The 16,680-nt window shown below is 39.0% G+C and overlaps 1 protein-coding gene across 1 annotated transcript in view; it reads left to right on the forward strand.

The window, feature by feature from the left end:
* LOC126475489 (glycerophosphodiester phosphodiesterase 1) overlaps positions 1–15,656 on the forward strand; it is a 22,033-nt gene extending 6,377 nt beyond the window's left edge. Inside the window, exons 4-6 of the mRNA XM_050103396.1 lie at positions 1,108–1,200; positions 9,235–9,464; positions 14,188–15,656. Of these exons, the coding sequence (XP_049959353.1) occupies positions 1,108–1,200; positions 9,235–9,464; positions 14,188–14,338 (474 nt within the window). The 3' untranslated portion in view covers positions 14,339–15,656. The remainder of the gene's footprint in view (positions 1–1,107; positions 1,201–9,234; positions 9,465–14,187) is intronic.
* The last annotated feature ends 1,024 nt before the right edge of the window (positions 15,657–16,680 follow it).

The following is a 16,680-nucleotide window of genomic DNA, read 5'->3' on the forward strand; positions in this document are numbered from 1 at the left end:
TGGTCATGGTCAGAGGTTTCATATGCTCAGTGTGCTAGGGTGCTTTGGACATCTTTGTGTTGTGAAGGGGCAGGACAGCTGAAGACATACAAATATGAATCTGTTCGTCAGTTTATGGTAGGCACAGTGTTCTGGTGTGTGGTCTGGTCTTAGATTGGCGAGCTCATCCAGAACTCCAATGTGAATTAGATGTAATAGTTTGTTGAACTCTGGTATTGCAGGAAGTCTTGTAGGCTGTACCCCTTGTGTAGTCACATTGTGAACATATCATCTATATATTGAGAAAAGCGTGAGGTCATGTTGACTACCAACTCCAGGGCTGCTACTTCAGATGCCTCCATAAACATAGTGGTCACCACTGGTGACAGTAGGCAGTCTGTTGCTACTGTCTGTCCATAGTAATTTCTGCTGAATAGAAAGTAGGCGGACTAAGTACGAATTCAGTGCCACTAGGGCTGACCAAAACTTTCGTCCTATGGTGCTTAGGAAGTGTCCTTGAGAAACCACTGTAAGAAAGACACCACATCGAAGCTAACCACGAGGTCGTCTTTGTGTGATTGCCCATAAGGGGGCTGAGCATTGCTGTTCGGTGTTTTGCTAATTCATATGTTGGTGCACCAGTGTTGCTAACAGTCAAGTGGGGTGCCATTCGTACCTAGTAGACATTATGTCGCCCTTTAAGTCTAGGTGGTGCAGCTGCTCGTGGACGAAGTCTCGTCACCGTCTTACGATCTGGGAATATGTGTTGGAGTAGGTAGGTAGTCTTCTTCATTTAGTTTGCGGGATCATCTCCAGTTCTCCTGTAGGCGTCATACTTCAATAGGTCGTACGTTTTTTTTGCTTGATACTGCTGTGTTAATATGACCATACTGTTCCCTTCGTTTGCTGGTAGGATGGCTGTTTCAAAATCTTTCCAAAACTGTTTAAGTGGTTCCTTCTCTTCTTTGGAGAACAACCCGGAGAATATTCTGAGACTGTCATTCTCCCAGCAGACAGAGGGAATTGCATCTGATTCCTATTTTTAGATTCTCTATCCTAGTTATCTGATCAAGAAATGATGCAGTTAGTTGTAATGGTGATTTGACTTGGAAACATTTGATGTTTCAGCTTGTTCCAGTTGTGCTGGATGCATTTGATAAGAACAGTAGACTGTACAAGACTGCAGTTGTATCATCATTTAATCCATACTTAATCTACATGGTAAGTAAAATTATGTTGATATTGTTTCTCAGTATTTAATTCCAGCTTGATAAAATAAGCTAATCCAATATACTTAACCATTAATGTTTCATAAATGATGACTGTAAGAAAACAGAACAATGCATTTTCTTCTGTAAGCTAAAACTTTAGCTAGTATTTTACACATTTTGTGTTGGGATTGGTTTTAAAGATGTGACTTTGCAATATTCCTCTACAATCTATGGTATAATGTTTATTGAATTGGAAAATGATACTTGAGACACTAAGTAGCAGTTCCAGAGACGTAACAGTAATGCAGTGCCACATCCAAACAAAGGAACTTTGAGAGAGGATGTGGGTTTTGGAAAGGCACAATTGATGGAACTTTACCAGATAGTAGCGTGTTACAAATTCTGTTACAATACTGCAGTTGTTGGTGCTGCTTGTAATGATTTATTTACTGTTGATGTAACGAAAATCAAACTGGTTAGCTGTTGAAGCAGTTAAAGAGGAAACCATATTTGTTAGTGGTTGTCAGCATTCTCTGTCTGTTGAAGAGAAGCTAAGTCAGATCATTATAATGTCATGTGCTCAGTTTTTTACTATGTTGATGCAGTAAATACAGTTTTTCATTATTATAGAAATTGGTGATCATTCCATTTTCATTGTTGTATAAATATGTACAAGTACAAAATCAAATGGTGAAAAATAAGGGATGGAATAAAGACAAAATTATGAAATGGGGAAATGGGTAGTTGCTACTCATTGTATAGCGGAGATACTGAGGCACAGGTAGGCACTGTCAAACAAAGCTTTTGGCCAAAAAGGCCTTCATCAGAACACACACACACACACACACACACACACACACACACACACACACACACCTACCTCTGGCTGCCAAGACCAGAGACATCAAGACATAAGTACATTCATTGTAAGCTGGCACTGTATAAGGAGGAAGTTGGTAATTTAGTGTATTAGTGATATCTGTGCAGTAACAGAGCAATCCCTCATTTGTTTTATATGTAAATGGTATTTATTTATTAATTATTTATATAAAACATTCACCTTAGCAACTTGAAAAAACCACGCAAACGTAAGTCATGGTGGCAGGATGGGGTACGAATTTCACTCCTTTAGAGTGAGAGTAGATTGCATTAAAACTGGCATAGCCACCTCACTTGGTATATCATTGAAAAGGAAGCCACTTATACATGGTCTACAAGGAGAGTACAAGATGCATAAGTAGTCAAATAAATGTTTTAACTAAAACGTGAAACTTTGATGTAATACACTTCTGGAACATGTAAACACATGAATGTCTTATACAACACTGCTGAAAAGTATAAAACATGATCACCTGCCAATACTGTATTCATCACAACTAATGTTGCAAAAGATAGTTTCTCTGAGGTGATGTATTGCACTTGACCTCAAACAAGAAAACAGGAAACCAACAGCAGGAGCATACTTGTGCAGAGACACACAGCATAGGTGATGGCACATCTGTGAGAATATTAAAAGAATACGCAACAATAAATGGAGCATAGTATTTCTGTAGGCTAACATATTCATTCACACTGTAGAAGCACTGTCCTACTCCAGCCTCTTTGTGTGGTGGCAATGCCTTACATAGACCACCACCAAAGTACCTCACATGTCTTTGAGAAATAGTAGTTTTTTGGTCACCTTACTTGAAGGGATACACGGTTGAGGGGAGAGTGCTGTAAGTGTACATAACTTTGTAGTTAGAGGCTTGCAGTAAGCCCTTGAGCTATGTGAGAACGTTTGAATAGCCCTTCTCTGTAATGTAAAAATGAAATGACTGTTAGTTCTACCTCAAGAAACTACTGCCTAAGCTAAGAGGGACTGAAAGTAACAAAAGTAAGCCATTGTAGCACCTTCTGAGGAGCATACTTTGAAGTGTTTCTCAGAGCACAACATCCAGAATAGAACTCCTGGAAGAGTTTTATTACATGGTCTATCAGTTTGTGTCGCAGTATCAAAAGCTTTAGAAAGATCTGAATTAACTCCTACAACAGTGTTGTAGTCTACATCTCTAAATACGTCTGTGTAAACCGTTATTGGTGTTCCTGTACTACCAGATTGAAAGCTGTGTTGATTACTGTTCAATAGCTGATCACAGTTCAAGTACTTGATTTGTTGTATCATTCTGAGATACTGCACAGGATGCTGATAGGGGCAACATGGGACATTAACTTTCAACTTTATCAATTACTCCTCTTGAATAAAGGTATCACTTTCAAAATTTTTGATTGGTGGGAGGCACTCGTACAGTGAACAATGAATTAGTGCACATAACTTATGTACACTGTGGAGACTCTGCATGTTTTGAGACAGCCTGTGGTTGCTTCTTGTGACATTGTCGGGAATCACCTCCTCGATTTTAAATTTGCAGGCCCACGAAGGAGTTAAGTGCCTGAGCACCGTATGTTGACCTAAATTACATCATGCTGCTTCTCCACATGTACCCCCACCCCGCCTATGATGCTGTTTCACATTCAGAACATTTTATCCCTTAATATTGCTCTACTGCAGTTAAATGTAGTATGCACATATAATATTAGCTTTTAACCCACTTCATTTGATCATAAACATTAGTTTTATTCCATTAAAACAATACTTCTAATCATTTATTGTTTTCCATCCCTTGCAACGTGGAACTGTTAGTCCTTGAGAAAAAATGAATTGGACCTTTTTGTAGCAAATTAAATGTAAGTTAATATTTTACTGGGAAAGTTCTTTGCTGAAGTCCACAGTTTTAAGCAATGCGTGAAAAACACAGGTCTGTCTGCTGCTGTGGTCCTTCGTGTGTACATCCTATTGCCCCATTGGGCACTGCATGTTGCCATGTTGTTAGTTTGTCAGTTATGTTGACTGGCACTACTGCCTATCAAGTGACTGCGTTATCTTGATGTCATGTCATGATGTCATGCTGTTCGGTGATCCTGCCATTCAGCAAGTTGCTGGTAAATTGGAGGCAGCGATGTTACAGCAGCTCATGCTCCGGCTCAGTATTGTGCTGACAGTCTACTCAGTGGCTTGTTAGCAGCAGTTCTCATTCTGATCTTTAAAGACGGCTGCTCGCAGCTCATGAAGATGCTGTCATCCTTGTCCATTAGTGTACAGGAGAAATGGAACAATCTTGCACAACTGTTATCTAACAGTAAGCAGAGTATTGGCATGTGACAGGGAAAACACCATTGATCCTTCTGATCAAGTGACTACCTGTCTGTTAGCTGACATATTTGTTACGGTTTTTTGCTATTAGATGTTATTCATAACATTCCTCCTCTATTCCTAACTGCCAGCATTCTATCCCACTACTACATTTGCATAACAATTCCTTCCTTTTGGTATCAGAATGAGATCATCACTCTGCAGCGGAGTGTGTGCTGATATGAAACTTCCTGGCAGATTAAAACTGTGTGCTCGAGCGAGACTCAAACTCGGGACCTTTGCCTATCGCGGGCAAGTGCTCTACCAACTGAGCTACCAAAGCACGACTCACGCCCTGTCCTCACAGCTTTACTTCTGCCGGTACCTCGTCTCCACAATATCCTTTCTTTCAGGAGTGCTAGTTCTGCAAGGTTCGCAGGAGAGCTTCTGTTAAGTTTGGAAGGTAGGAGACGAGGTACTGGCAGAAGTAAAGCTATGTGGATGGGGCGTGAGTCGTGCTTGGGTAGCTCAGTTGGTAGAGCACTTGCTGCCCATAGGCACAGGTCCCGAGTTAGTCTCGCTCCGGCACACAATCTTAATCTGCCAGGAAGTTTCCTTCTGGTATGTTAGCACTCACGACAAACTCATGGTGAATGAAGATGCAGATCTTGCTTCATGCGTAATGTTACAGAGGCATGGCAAACTCTGTGTAACACGCTTACAACTGAATTGCTTGCGTTTATACCCTGCAGTACTGGGCTTGATGTTTCCTGTTGGCCTGCTCACCATGTGTAATTGCTTAAGATGCATGCTGTGGCTGTAGCTGCACTGGCCCCACTGCAGAGACAATGCTCAGCTCGTAAACTTAAAAAATATCTTGTCTTCCCAAACTAAACTGTTCTGCTGTGAATAAATGTCACGTGACTAGGGCCTCCCGTCGGTAGACTGTTCGCCGGGTGCAAGTCTTTCGATTTGATCCCACTTCAGTGACTTGCACGTCGATGGGGATGAAATGATGATGATGATGATGATGATTAGGACAACACAACACCCAGTCCCTGAGCTGAGAAAATCTCTGACCCAGCCAGGAATCGAACCCGGGCCTTTAGGATTGACATTGTCACGCTGACAACTCAGCTACTGGGGGGCGGACGTTCTGCTGTGGAATAACGGATATTGGTAACAGTTCTATTATGTGTACTTGCACAAGAAAGGATTTATATTCTGAAAGCTAGCAAGTTTTCTTTTTCTTTTGTGTGTGCTCCTCAATGACTCAATGCTTCTGCTGTTCTGTGATTTGTCCCCATTGATCGTAAATTATTTGCATTCTGCTGTAACTTTACTTACTAAAAATATTGTGTAAATCTGTATCCAACAAGTTATGGAGGAAGACCCATATGGCCTTCCCACAAATAATGTGGAACTAAAGTGCGCGTCATTTATGTTGGCGGCCGAGTTTAGGTTCGTTCTGCGCATCTGACGTCACAAAACAGTCAGCCAATGAACAGAGAATGAAGTTGCCAGATCTCGACTGCAGTGCAGAGCATGGACGAGTGTCTTCAGTTTTAGAAACGTTCAGTCATAAATAAAGTAATAGAACAAAAGCAATGTCTTGATAGCAGACTTTCTTTTATACTGCTTTTTCGCAATAAAGAACAGCGGTAATTGTTTATTTTCTATTGTACTTCGACGAAGTGTGAGTAATTCATAGTTATACCAACAGTGTTTGTCAGTATTTTGCGTGACGTGTTAGTCCTCATAGCATCCTGTAGGCGGACGGGCCGCGATAGCGTAACAGCTAAGGTGTTTGGCTACTATGTGAAAGGTTAAGAGTTTAAACCTTGTGTGGTGCTTAATATTTTCATTATTTAAAAACAATATCGAAGTGCCTTACTTCACGAATTATATTCGTTTGAATGCAATTTTTTGAAATTTCTAGTGCTTTGTCTCTTCATTAACCCTTTCGCTGCTGCAGACACGTGGTGTTCCCACTGCTTTGACACGCTTATCATTCGATTTCACAAAAACTGCTTGGCCCAAAAATTTGATTTTTACACGTCTTCTTGACTGATACCTTCCCCCCATAAATGACTTAATTTTGTTTTGATGTTCAACTCAGTTATTAAGCAGCATTAAATGTAGTAAACCATTGCACGAAATTTTGAAGAGTTTGCAGAGGTAGAAGTCCATAGCGTATACTTTCCGTATGGTCGATTTTAGCTGCCACAGTGTTGAGAATGAAATGTGGACAAGATACCTAAATTTCATATAAAATTTACTGTATAACAATATCTCATTTAAGTACCACATAGGTGTCGGATGTAATATTGAGTAATATTCCGTATTTCGCGACTGTAATAAAAGTTTTATTTACACCGGACGCGTTTGGCTTTATTTTAAAGCACTTCAATCAATGAAAGGTATGGCACATACACAATGATACTCATGTTCTCTTTCTTGTTTTTGTTCCACAGTCGCAGTTTTACCAATGGTACTGAAATATATTCCTCTTCTGCAACTGTAATAAGCGACTTATTTAGACCAGATGCGTTTTTCTCTTTTGAAGCGTCTTCAGTGGACAGTATTTTGTCTCCTTCATTGCCAAGTCACCTTTCGTAGTTTTGTGCTGCTGTAACACAATATTCAACGTTTGTGTTGGCTGATCAGTGTTTTAGCAAATAAATGATGTTTGTGTGTGCCACACACAAAAATTATATTTGACATAGCTCAGAGCACTTCACTGATAGACGGTATATTCAAGTCCTAATGTTTTTGTAAGTCCACAGTTTTGTTTAATGTATTTCGTCTACTTCCTTTTGATTGATTGAAGTGCTTTAAAATAAAGCCAAACGTGCTCAGTGTAAATAAAACTTTTGTTACAGTCGCGAAAGACGGAATATTTCTCAATATTACATCCGACACCTATGTGGTACTTAAATGAGATATTGTTATACAGTAAATTTTATATGAAATTTAGGTATCTTGTCCACATTTAATTCTCAACATTGTGGCAACTAAAATCGACCATATGGAAAGTATACTCTATGGACTTTTACCTCTGCAAACTCTTCAAAATTTCGTGCAGTGGTTTACTTTATTTAATGCTGCATAATAACTGCATTGAACATCGAAACAAAATTAAGTCATTTATGGGGGGAAGGTATCAGTGAAGATGATGTGTAAAAATCTAATTTTTGGGCCAAATAATTTTTGTGGAATCGAATGATAAGTGTCAAAGCAGTCGGAACACGATGTGTCTGCACAGGCGAGCAGTGCAGTGACAAAATCGCGCACAGCGCGGAATGCAGGGAGCGAGTCTTTGTAGCAGCGAAAGGGTTAATGCGGCCGTGGTGGCTTTACTTCATGAACTGCGCACTCCCCCCCTAAACGTAAGCTTGCGAACTATGCTATACTATGGTGCTGCTTCTATTGGCGCATGCGTCGTGTGCAACTGGCAACGCAGCAATGTCCCGCGTCTGGGCGGGCATGCGCGAGCCGCCAAAATAAAAGAATTGAACTATAGTTGTGTTTACTAATGTACTTACCATCATGTGGTCATTACCTACTACACTATGTGATAAAAAGTATCCGTACACCGGGCTGAAAACACCTTAAAAGTTCATGGCGCCCTCAATCGGTAATGCAGGAATTCAATATGGTGTTGACCCATGCTTTGCCTTGATGACAGCTTCTACTCGCACAGGCACACATTCAATCAGGTGCTGGAAGGTTTCTTGGTAATTGCAGCCCATTTGTCACGAAGTGTTGGACTGAGGAGTGGTATCAATGTTGGTCGGTGAGGCGTGGCACGAAATAGACGTTCCAAAACATCCCAAAGGTGTATTGTAGGAGTCAGGTCAGGACTCCATGCAGGCCAGTCCATTGCAGGGATGTTATTGTCATGCAGCCAGTCCACCACAGGCCATGCATTATGAACAGGTGCTCAATTGTGTTGAAAGGTACAATTGCCATCCCTGAATTACTCTTAAACAGTGTGAAGCAAGAAGGTGCTTAAAACATCAGTGTTGGCCTGTGCTGTGATAGTGCCTCACAAAACAACAACGGGTGCAAGCCCCCTCCACGAAAAAAAAAAGACCTCTCCATAACACCACCCCCTTTGAATTTTACTGCTGGCACTACACATCCTGACAGGTGACGTTTACTGGGCAATCGCCATACCCACACCCTGCCATCGGATTGCCACATTGTATACTGTGATTCGTCACTCCACACGTTTTTTCCATGGTTCAGTTGTCCAATGTTTGCACTCCTTACACCAAGCGAAGCGTCGTTTGGCATTTACCGGCATGTGTGGCTTATGAGCAGCCGCTTAACCATGAAATTCAAGTTTACTCACCTTCCGCTGAATGTCATAGTACTTGCAGTGGATACTGACACAGTCTGGAATTATTGTGTAATGGTCTGGATAGATGTCTCCCTATTTCGCATTACAACCTTCTTCAACTTTCGGCAGTCTCTGTTAGTCAACAGACGAGGTCGGTCTGTATGACTTTGTGCTGCACGTGTCCCTTCACATTTCCACTTCACTATCACATCAGAAACAGTTGACCTAGTGATGTTAAGGAGTTTGGATACCTCGCTTACAGATGTATGACACAAGTGACGCTCAATCACCTGACCACGTTCGATGTCCATGAGTTCTGCGGAGTGCCGCATTCTGCTCTCTCACGATGTCTGATGACTACTGAGGTTGCTGATATGGAGTACTTGGCAGTATGTGGGAGGACAATGCACATAATGTGAAAAACATGTCTTTTTTGGGGGTGTATGGATACTTTTGATCAGTGTATATGCATATATGTGTGTAGCCTCTATTATTCTAGTTTGAGACTCTTTACCTCATTTTTACAGATACGACGAGCAGACCCAAATATTGTTTGTTCCATGGCTTGGAGACCAAATTTTTATGCGTATCAGTCATATGATGGCACTTTTGGTGAGAGCCATCCACGTTTCAATGGCCTAATTTCTCATATCTTGGCTTTATTAGTTGATGCTGCCAGTGACTGGGCACTTCATAATGTTACATATTACATTCTTGGCCTTTCTGCTGTCCTCCTGCAGAAGGACAATGTTACACTGTAAGTTCACAATTACATTTAAAATATTAACGATGTGTTGCTCTGTAACTTTAAAATGTGAGACACGTATTGTAAACTAGTATCTGTCTGTTTAGTGTGTGAGTGAGCGGGCAAATGGTTTCAGGGCTAGCCTCACAGAAAGTCCACTTATAAAAAGGTTGCAGGGACAGTTGCAATAAGTGAAGCCAGTTAGGGCGAGCTATGCAGCTTACGTATTGAGGTAGTGAATTGGCATTTGAAAAGATGATATTGCCATGAATATAAGACATGAAATGTTTCACCCGTAAATGATGACTGATGTCAAAATGAAAGCTATTGCCGCTGTGTTGGACGTGAGCTAAAGTATGAACCATTGCAGAGATTGGAGTTAATATTGAGAAATGGGAAAAAATGTTTAGAAAAACACTCAGGCCAATTAAAATAAAAGAAATTAAACCTGGTCTTCTGGGACTTTTAGCAGTTTGGCTTGATTCTTTGCTATATGATAACATGTATATGTATTGCATTAGGGATTGAACAGCATAGTGAACACATTATTGTAGCCAACATTGACACGAACCTCACGCCTACCACAGTAGTAAAAGTCCATATGCCAACTAGCTCCACAGACGATGATGATGACGATGATGATGATGACGATGATGATGATGACGATGATGACGATGACGATGATGACGATGATGACGATGACGACGATGACGACGATGACGACGGCGACGGCGAGGAGGAGGGGGAGGGGGAGGGGGAGGGGGAGATTGAAGAAATGTACGGTGTGACAAAAGAAATTATTCAGATAGTTAAGGGAGACTAAAATTTAATAGTCACGGGGGACTGGAATTTGATGATAAGAAAAGGAAGAGGAGGAGAAGTAGTTTCTGAATATGGACTGGGGGTAAGAAAAGGAAGAGGAAGGCACCTGGTAGAATTTTACGCAGAGCCTAACTTAATCATAGCTAACACTTGGCTTAAGAATTAAGGTTGTATATGTGGAAGGGGCCTATGACACTTAAAGATTTCAGGTAGATTATATAATGGTAAGACAGAGATTTAGGAACCAGGTTGTAAATTGTAAGACATTTCCATGGACAAATGTGGACTCTGACCACAATCTATTGGTTATCAAGTGTAGATTAAAACTGAAGAAGCTGCAAAAAGATGGGAATTGAAGGAGATGGGACTTGGATAAACTGAAACAATCAGAGGTTGTAGAGTGTTTCGGAGACAGCATTCAGCAATGATAGACAAATACAGTAGAAGAATGGGTAGCTTTGAGAGATGAAATAGTGAAGGCTGCAGAGGATAAAGTGGGTAAAAAGATGAGGGCTAGTAGAAATCCTTGGGTAAAGGAAGAGATATTGAATTTAATTGATAAAAGGTGAAAATATAAAAACACAGTAAATGAAGCAGGTGAAAAGGAAAACAAATGTCTCAAAAATGATATTGACAGCAAGTGCAAAACGGCTAAGCAAGGATGGCTAGAGGACAGATGTAAGCATGTAGAGGCTTATATCACTAGGGGTAAGATAGGAAATTTAAAGAGACCTTTGTAGAAAAGAGAACCACCTGAATGAACATAGTGCCAATGGAAAACCAGTCCTAAGCAAAGAGTGGCAAGCAGAAAGGTGGAAGGAATATATAGGGGGCGATTTACTTGAGGACAAAATTATAGAAATGGAAGAGGACGTTGGTGAAAATGAAATGGGAGATATCATATTGTGTGAAGAATTTGACAGAGCCCTGAAAGACCTAAGTCAAAAAAGACCCCAGGAGTAGAAAACATTCCATTAAAACTGCTGATAGTCATCGGAGAGCTAACCATGACAAAACTCTTCCATCTGGTGAGCAAGATGAATGAGGCAAGTGAAATACCCTCAGATTTCAAGAAGAATATAATAACTGCAATCCCAAAGAAAGCAGGTGTCAACAGGTGTGAAAATTACCAGACTAGAAGTTTAACAAGTCATGGTTACAGAACACCGTCACGAATTATTTACAGATGAATGGAAAAACTGGTAGAAGCCGACCTCTGGGAAGATCAGTTGGGATTCCGTAGAAATGTTGGAACACATGAGGCAATACTGACCCTTTGCCTTACTATGAAGGAAAGACAAACCTGCATTTCTAGCATTTGTAGACTTAGAGAAAGCTTTTGTCAGTGTTGACTCTCTTTCAACTTCTGAAGGTGGCAAATACAAAATACAGGGGGTTAAAGGCTATTTACAATTTGTACAGAAACCAGATGGCAGTTATGAGAGTCGAAGGGCATGAAAAGGAAACTGTGGTTGAGAAGGGAGTGAGACAGTGTACAACCCTCTCCTATGTTATTCAATCTGTATATTGAGCAAGCAGTGAAGGAAATAAAAGAAAAATTTGGAGTAGGAATTAAAAACCGTAGAGAAGAAATAAAAAGTATGAGGTATGCTGATGACATCGTAATTCTCTCTGAGATGAGAAAGGGCCTGGAGAGAACGGAATGGGCAGTGTCTTGAAAGGAGGATATACGATGAATATCTAAAAAAGCAGAATGAGGATAATGAATTGAGGTCGAATTAAATCAGGTGATGCTGTGAGAATTAGGTTAGGAAATGCTACACTCAAAGTAGTAAATGAGTTTTGTTATCTGGGGAGCAAAATAACTGATGATGGTTGAAATGGAGAGGATATAAAATGTAGACTGGCAATGTCAAGGAAAGCTTTTCTGAAGAAAAGAAATTTAACATTGAGTATAGATTTAAGTGTCGGGAAGTCTTTTCTGAAGGTATTTATGTGGAGTGTAGCCATGTATGGATGTGAAACATTAATGATTAATAGTTCAAACTAGAAGAGAATAGAAGCTTTCGAAATGTGGTGCTACAGAAGAATGCTGATGATTAGATGGGTAGTCAATGTAATTAATGAGGAGGTGCTGAATAGAATTGGGGAGAACAGGAATTTGTGGCACAACCTGACTGAAAGAAGGGAAGAAGGGATCGGTTGGTAGGACACAGTCTGAGGCATCAAGGGATCACCAATTTAGTACTGGAGGGCAGTGTGGAGGGTAAATATGATGAATACACTAAACAGATTCAGAAGGATGTAGGGTGCATAACATCTGAGTAATATGTAAGAGGCATGTTACCTACTAAAAGGTACAGGGATGTGTGTTAATCATTGTGTGCTCCTAATTTCAATTCAATTTTAGTTAACTGTATGAAATAAGTCTATCTAAATGATTAGTGGTGTACTACTATAAGTACGCTCCAACTTAGGTTATACTTAGTTCATCATCAGAATAAACCTGATGTGAACAAATATAAATGCAGTGGCTGGCCAGCAGTTGTAGCACAAGTACATTGTTGTTGGTACGACCTTGGAAGTAAGTCCTACTTATGTATTAGATACCTTATTACTATTTACTGTCAGTGAAAATCAAAAATATTCTAAAACAGTAATCCACAATTTTCTTAATGATACTTCAGCTATGTAGTTTATTGTGTAGTCTCACGGTCTCTGTAATTGTATGTAGTGTCCTGATTGTTGTTGTGTTAATACATACCTTATTTCAAAGAACTGCATAACTGCCCATAACCAAATAAAGATTCCCACCGCAAGTACCTGAAGACACTAATCCAAATTCATTTCATCAGACGAAAATAAAACAGCCAGACAGATCAAAAGACTCTAAAACCGTAAAGCACTGGGGGAAGAAAGAACTGTAGCAGAAATCTTCAAATCGGCAAGCTCAAATGCCATAAAAGAAATCGCAAAAATCACGCAAGACGTTTGACAAACAACAAATTCCAGACGACTGGGAAATGCGGTAATTAATCAGTTACACAAGAAGACGGACGGAACAGATTGAAATAACTGCAAGGGAATAATCTCACTAGTATCAGTTGTATCAAAATTCTGTCTCTTCTCGATAGAGCACATAAACAACTTGAACAAAAAATTGGTGAATATCAGGTGGGATTCAGACCAAACTTTTATTGTCCAGAGCAAATCTCAATCCTAAGGCTAATAAGAAAATTTGTGGCAAAAATGTGGTGTGCACTTTTTTCTTTTCTTCCAGAAAAGTGTACCACTCCGTTGATTGCGTCTTTAAAATATTATTTCGTCAGAACAGATCAAAAGGATTCATCCCTGTTGTTATGATTTTAACCTAGATACCCTCAGAAATGAAATGGTTGCCATCATGCATTAAGTATTTCTCCACTTGGTCCATCATTGGCAGTTATTCTTAAAATATTAACTGTGTTTGCAGTAGAAATAACAAAAGTATAAAGTTGTGTTTCCCCTGATATCATTACTCAGAAAGAAGCAGTTGTAAAGACTTGCAGATGCTCATTGAGACAATGTACTTCACCGTTGATGAAGTCTATTAATTGTGATAGATTATGAGTAAATGCACAGTTAGTGATGTGCTCCAGACTTATTTTACAATTGTTCTTGGAGAACAGTGCGGCATCGGTAGTTGGCTAGCTGTGTGTGGAATGTGGAGTAGTGTGTAAGGCAGAATGAAACAGCCAGTTACCAGTATATGAAGGCTGCACTTCTGCTTTGTTCTTATTTATCTTTTTTAAACATCTGGGAATTGTTCTTGTAATTTTGGGAGCAGTAGTGCATGAAATTAATCAGAAAAAAATTTGTTTCTTAGGCAGTGTGAAAATAGTTAACTGTTTCATGAAAGTTTATATGGACTTACTTGTTCAGAAATTTAATTAGTTTTTAATAATTATTGCAGTGAGACTGTCCGCAAATGGAAAGAACGAGGAGTCCGTGTTATTCCATGGACTGTCAATCATCCACTGGAGAAGCAATTTTTCTCTAGAATACTGAAGATTACATATATGACAGATACACTTGATGGTGAACCAAACAGACTGACCAGTTAATATTTCTATTCAGATTTTTGTGCATTGGTTTTCATGGTAGTAGTCAAGCATGTAGTGAGAGGATTTCATATTTTTGATTTATTTATAATTATACACATGTATTAGTTTATGAAGCCATATAACTGTGGTTCAATGAAATGTAAGTTTATTTCTTATAGAAATTGAAAAAAAAAAAGATTTTTGTGGAAAAAAGGAAAGACCCTATTAATAGGGATGGAGAAGGCTAATCAGTCTGATGCATGATTCTTTCGTGGACCAGTTTTTTGTTAAAAATTACACTCTTAAAATGTTCATTTTGAATGTTTAGTTGCTTAAAAAGCATTTTTGTAGGCTGTAAATGATTCATTTGAGATGTGCCTTGAATTCTGCACGTGAGTAGCTATTCTTGAGTGATGTCTTTCTCTTTATATGGCAGCTCAGATCTGTTTTAAGTATGGTGTTAAAGTACCATAATAAACAGTGTGGCTTTTTAGGGAGGAAAAATTCATTTGTCACAAATCGAAGAATGGAATTGTATTTAATTTTAATACTTAATTTAAAATTTACAGCTGAGCTTAGTATCATATGTCTTCAAAGCAGAAGACTGCTTTTCGCATTTTATGTGATGAAGGATATTGTTTAAAATAAGTACAAATTATTATAGTCCTGGCTTTGGAGCTGTATAAGATTATTTTTCTACATAAACTCTTCAGCAAATTGAGGGAGAATTACGGAACAAAAACTGTGCTTAGAAGCACAGATAACCATGTACAAAAGACTGCCATTAGTTACCTATGGAAGAAAGAATTTAAGTATTTATTATATATTTGCATAAGTTATAATAAAAAACAGAACAACTTGTACTTACCCAGCAGCAGCAGCACCACCAACAAAAACAGTGTACTCATACACAATACACAAAGAAGGGCTCGTTAAGTTCTCTGCTGCTTACTGAGTGGAAGTTTCTTCCTTTTTTTGTTCTAATTTCGTTGTGAAGAGTGATTTTTTGCAAAGCTAAAATTAGGATTGTAGTTCCAACAGATCAAAGCAGTTATGGAGACATTATCCACTCATTTGAAGCCAAAAAAGTTACCATTATAATTAAGAACATGTGTTTGGCAATATTATGTGCATTTAATCTTACTTACTTTTAAATATTTTCATTACTTCATAACTTACTTTAAAACAATTTAAACTGCATATAAAAAGCATCAAAAGTGCAATTTCGTCAATCATCGCATTTGTGAGGAAATGCGCATCAATATGTGCATTTAGCCTGTCTTTATTATTATTATTATTATTATTATAGCAAACCAATAAATTTTTGGAGCAACTTTAACCATTATTAATTATTATTGACCTGTGACATGTACCTCTTCCAAAATTTTTAATTGGAAATGATGTAAACAAGAAATGTTGAAGCTCTTAATTTACTTTAGTCTGACAGCTGTGGCTGATAACATGGGCGCAAATAAATCAGTTTCATGTACTGTGTATAAGAGTTCAGGGATGTTTCATTGTTTGTCAAACACAGAACTATTGCAGTGAGAGTTTTTAGTTCCATTTTTCTAGTGGTGGTATTACATAATCGACTTCAGATAACATTTTCAATATCTGTGAGGATGTTCTCACTAATGAGGCTTCAGTCAGATTAATGAAACATAATTTGAAGCCGATCAGTGTTTATAACTTGTTGACTCATTAATCGCTGATTGCAATGTGCCATTTTTTCATAAAACTTCATTTTCCTGTATTCATGGGAATGCCTCTGAAATGATGAGTCATACAAAGAAATGTGCATGATGCAGGTACAGTACCCAAATTAAGGAGCATGTGTACAACATGATTCTGTAAACGTCTCGTAGAACACCTCTTTAAATAGCTCTATATACGGGTATAGTTTTTGCCTATAGCCATTTGCTCTTAGCAGTTCAAAGCTGTCAAGTGTTGCCATGTGTCAGGGATGTCTGTAAGTTGACTCGCCTCTTGGAGTATCTTAGTAGTAAAGAACAAATATATTAAAATGTCACGCATGATGTGGCATTTTTCACATATCCTCAGTCTTTGACGTCATATCTGTTGAACAGTGATAGGTGGATAGTTCTTATCCCACGGTGATTGTTGCCTGTTGTGTGTAGAAAGTTTGATTCAAATCAGTCCAGTAGTTCAGGAGCAGATGTGACTGATGCGCGTAATAGAAAATAAACAGCGAGGTTGGTGAGAAAAAAAATTAATGATCTGTGCAAGGAAATGACCCAGATTACGAACTAGCAGCACAATCCCCCAATGAGGCAGATAATTTGCAATCAAATAAATGCTTGGCTGGGACCTGATGCAACAGCGCTGTATAATGCTTTGAGTGG

The sequence above is a fragment of the Schistocerca serialis genome, chromosome 4 (assembly GCF_023864345.2).
Source record: "Schistocerca serialis cubense isolate TAMUIC-IGC-003099 chromosome 4, iqSchSeri2.2, whole genome shotgun sequence".
NCBI lineage: Eukaryota > Metazoa > Arthropoda > Insecta > Orthoptera > Acrididae > Schistocerca > Schistocerca serialis.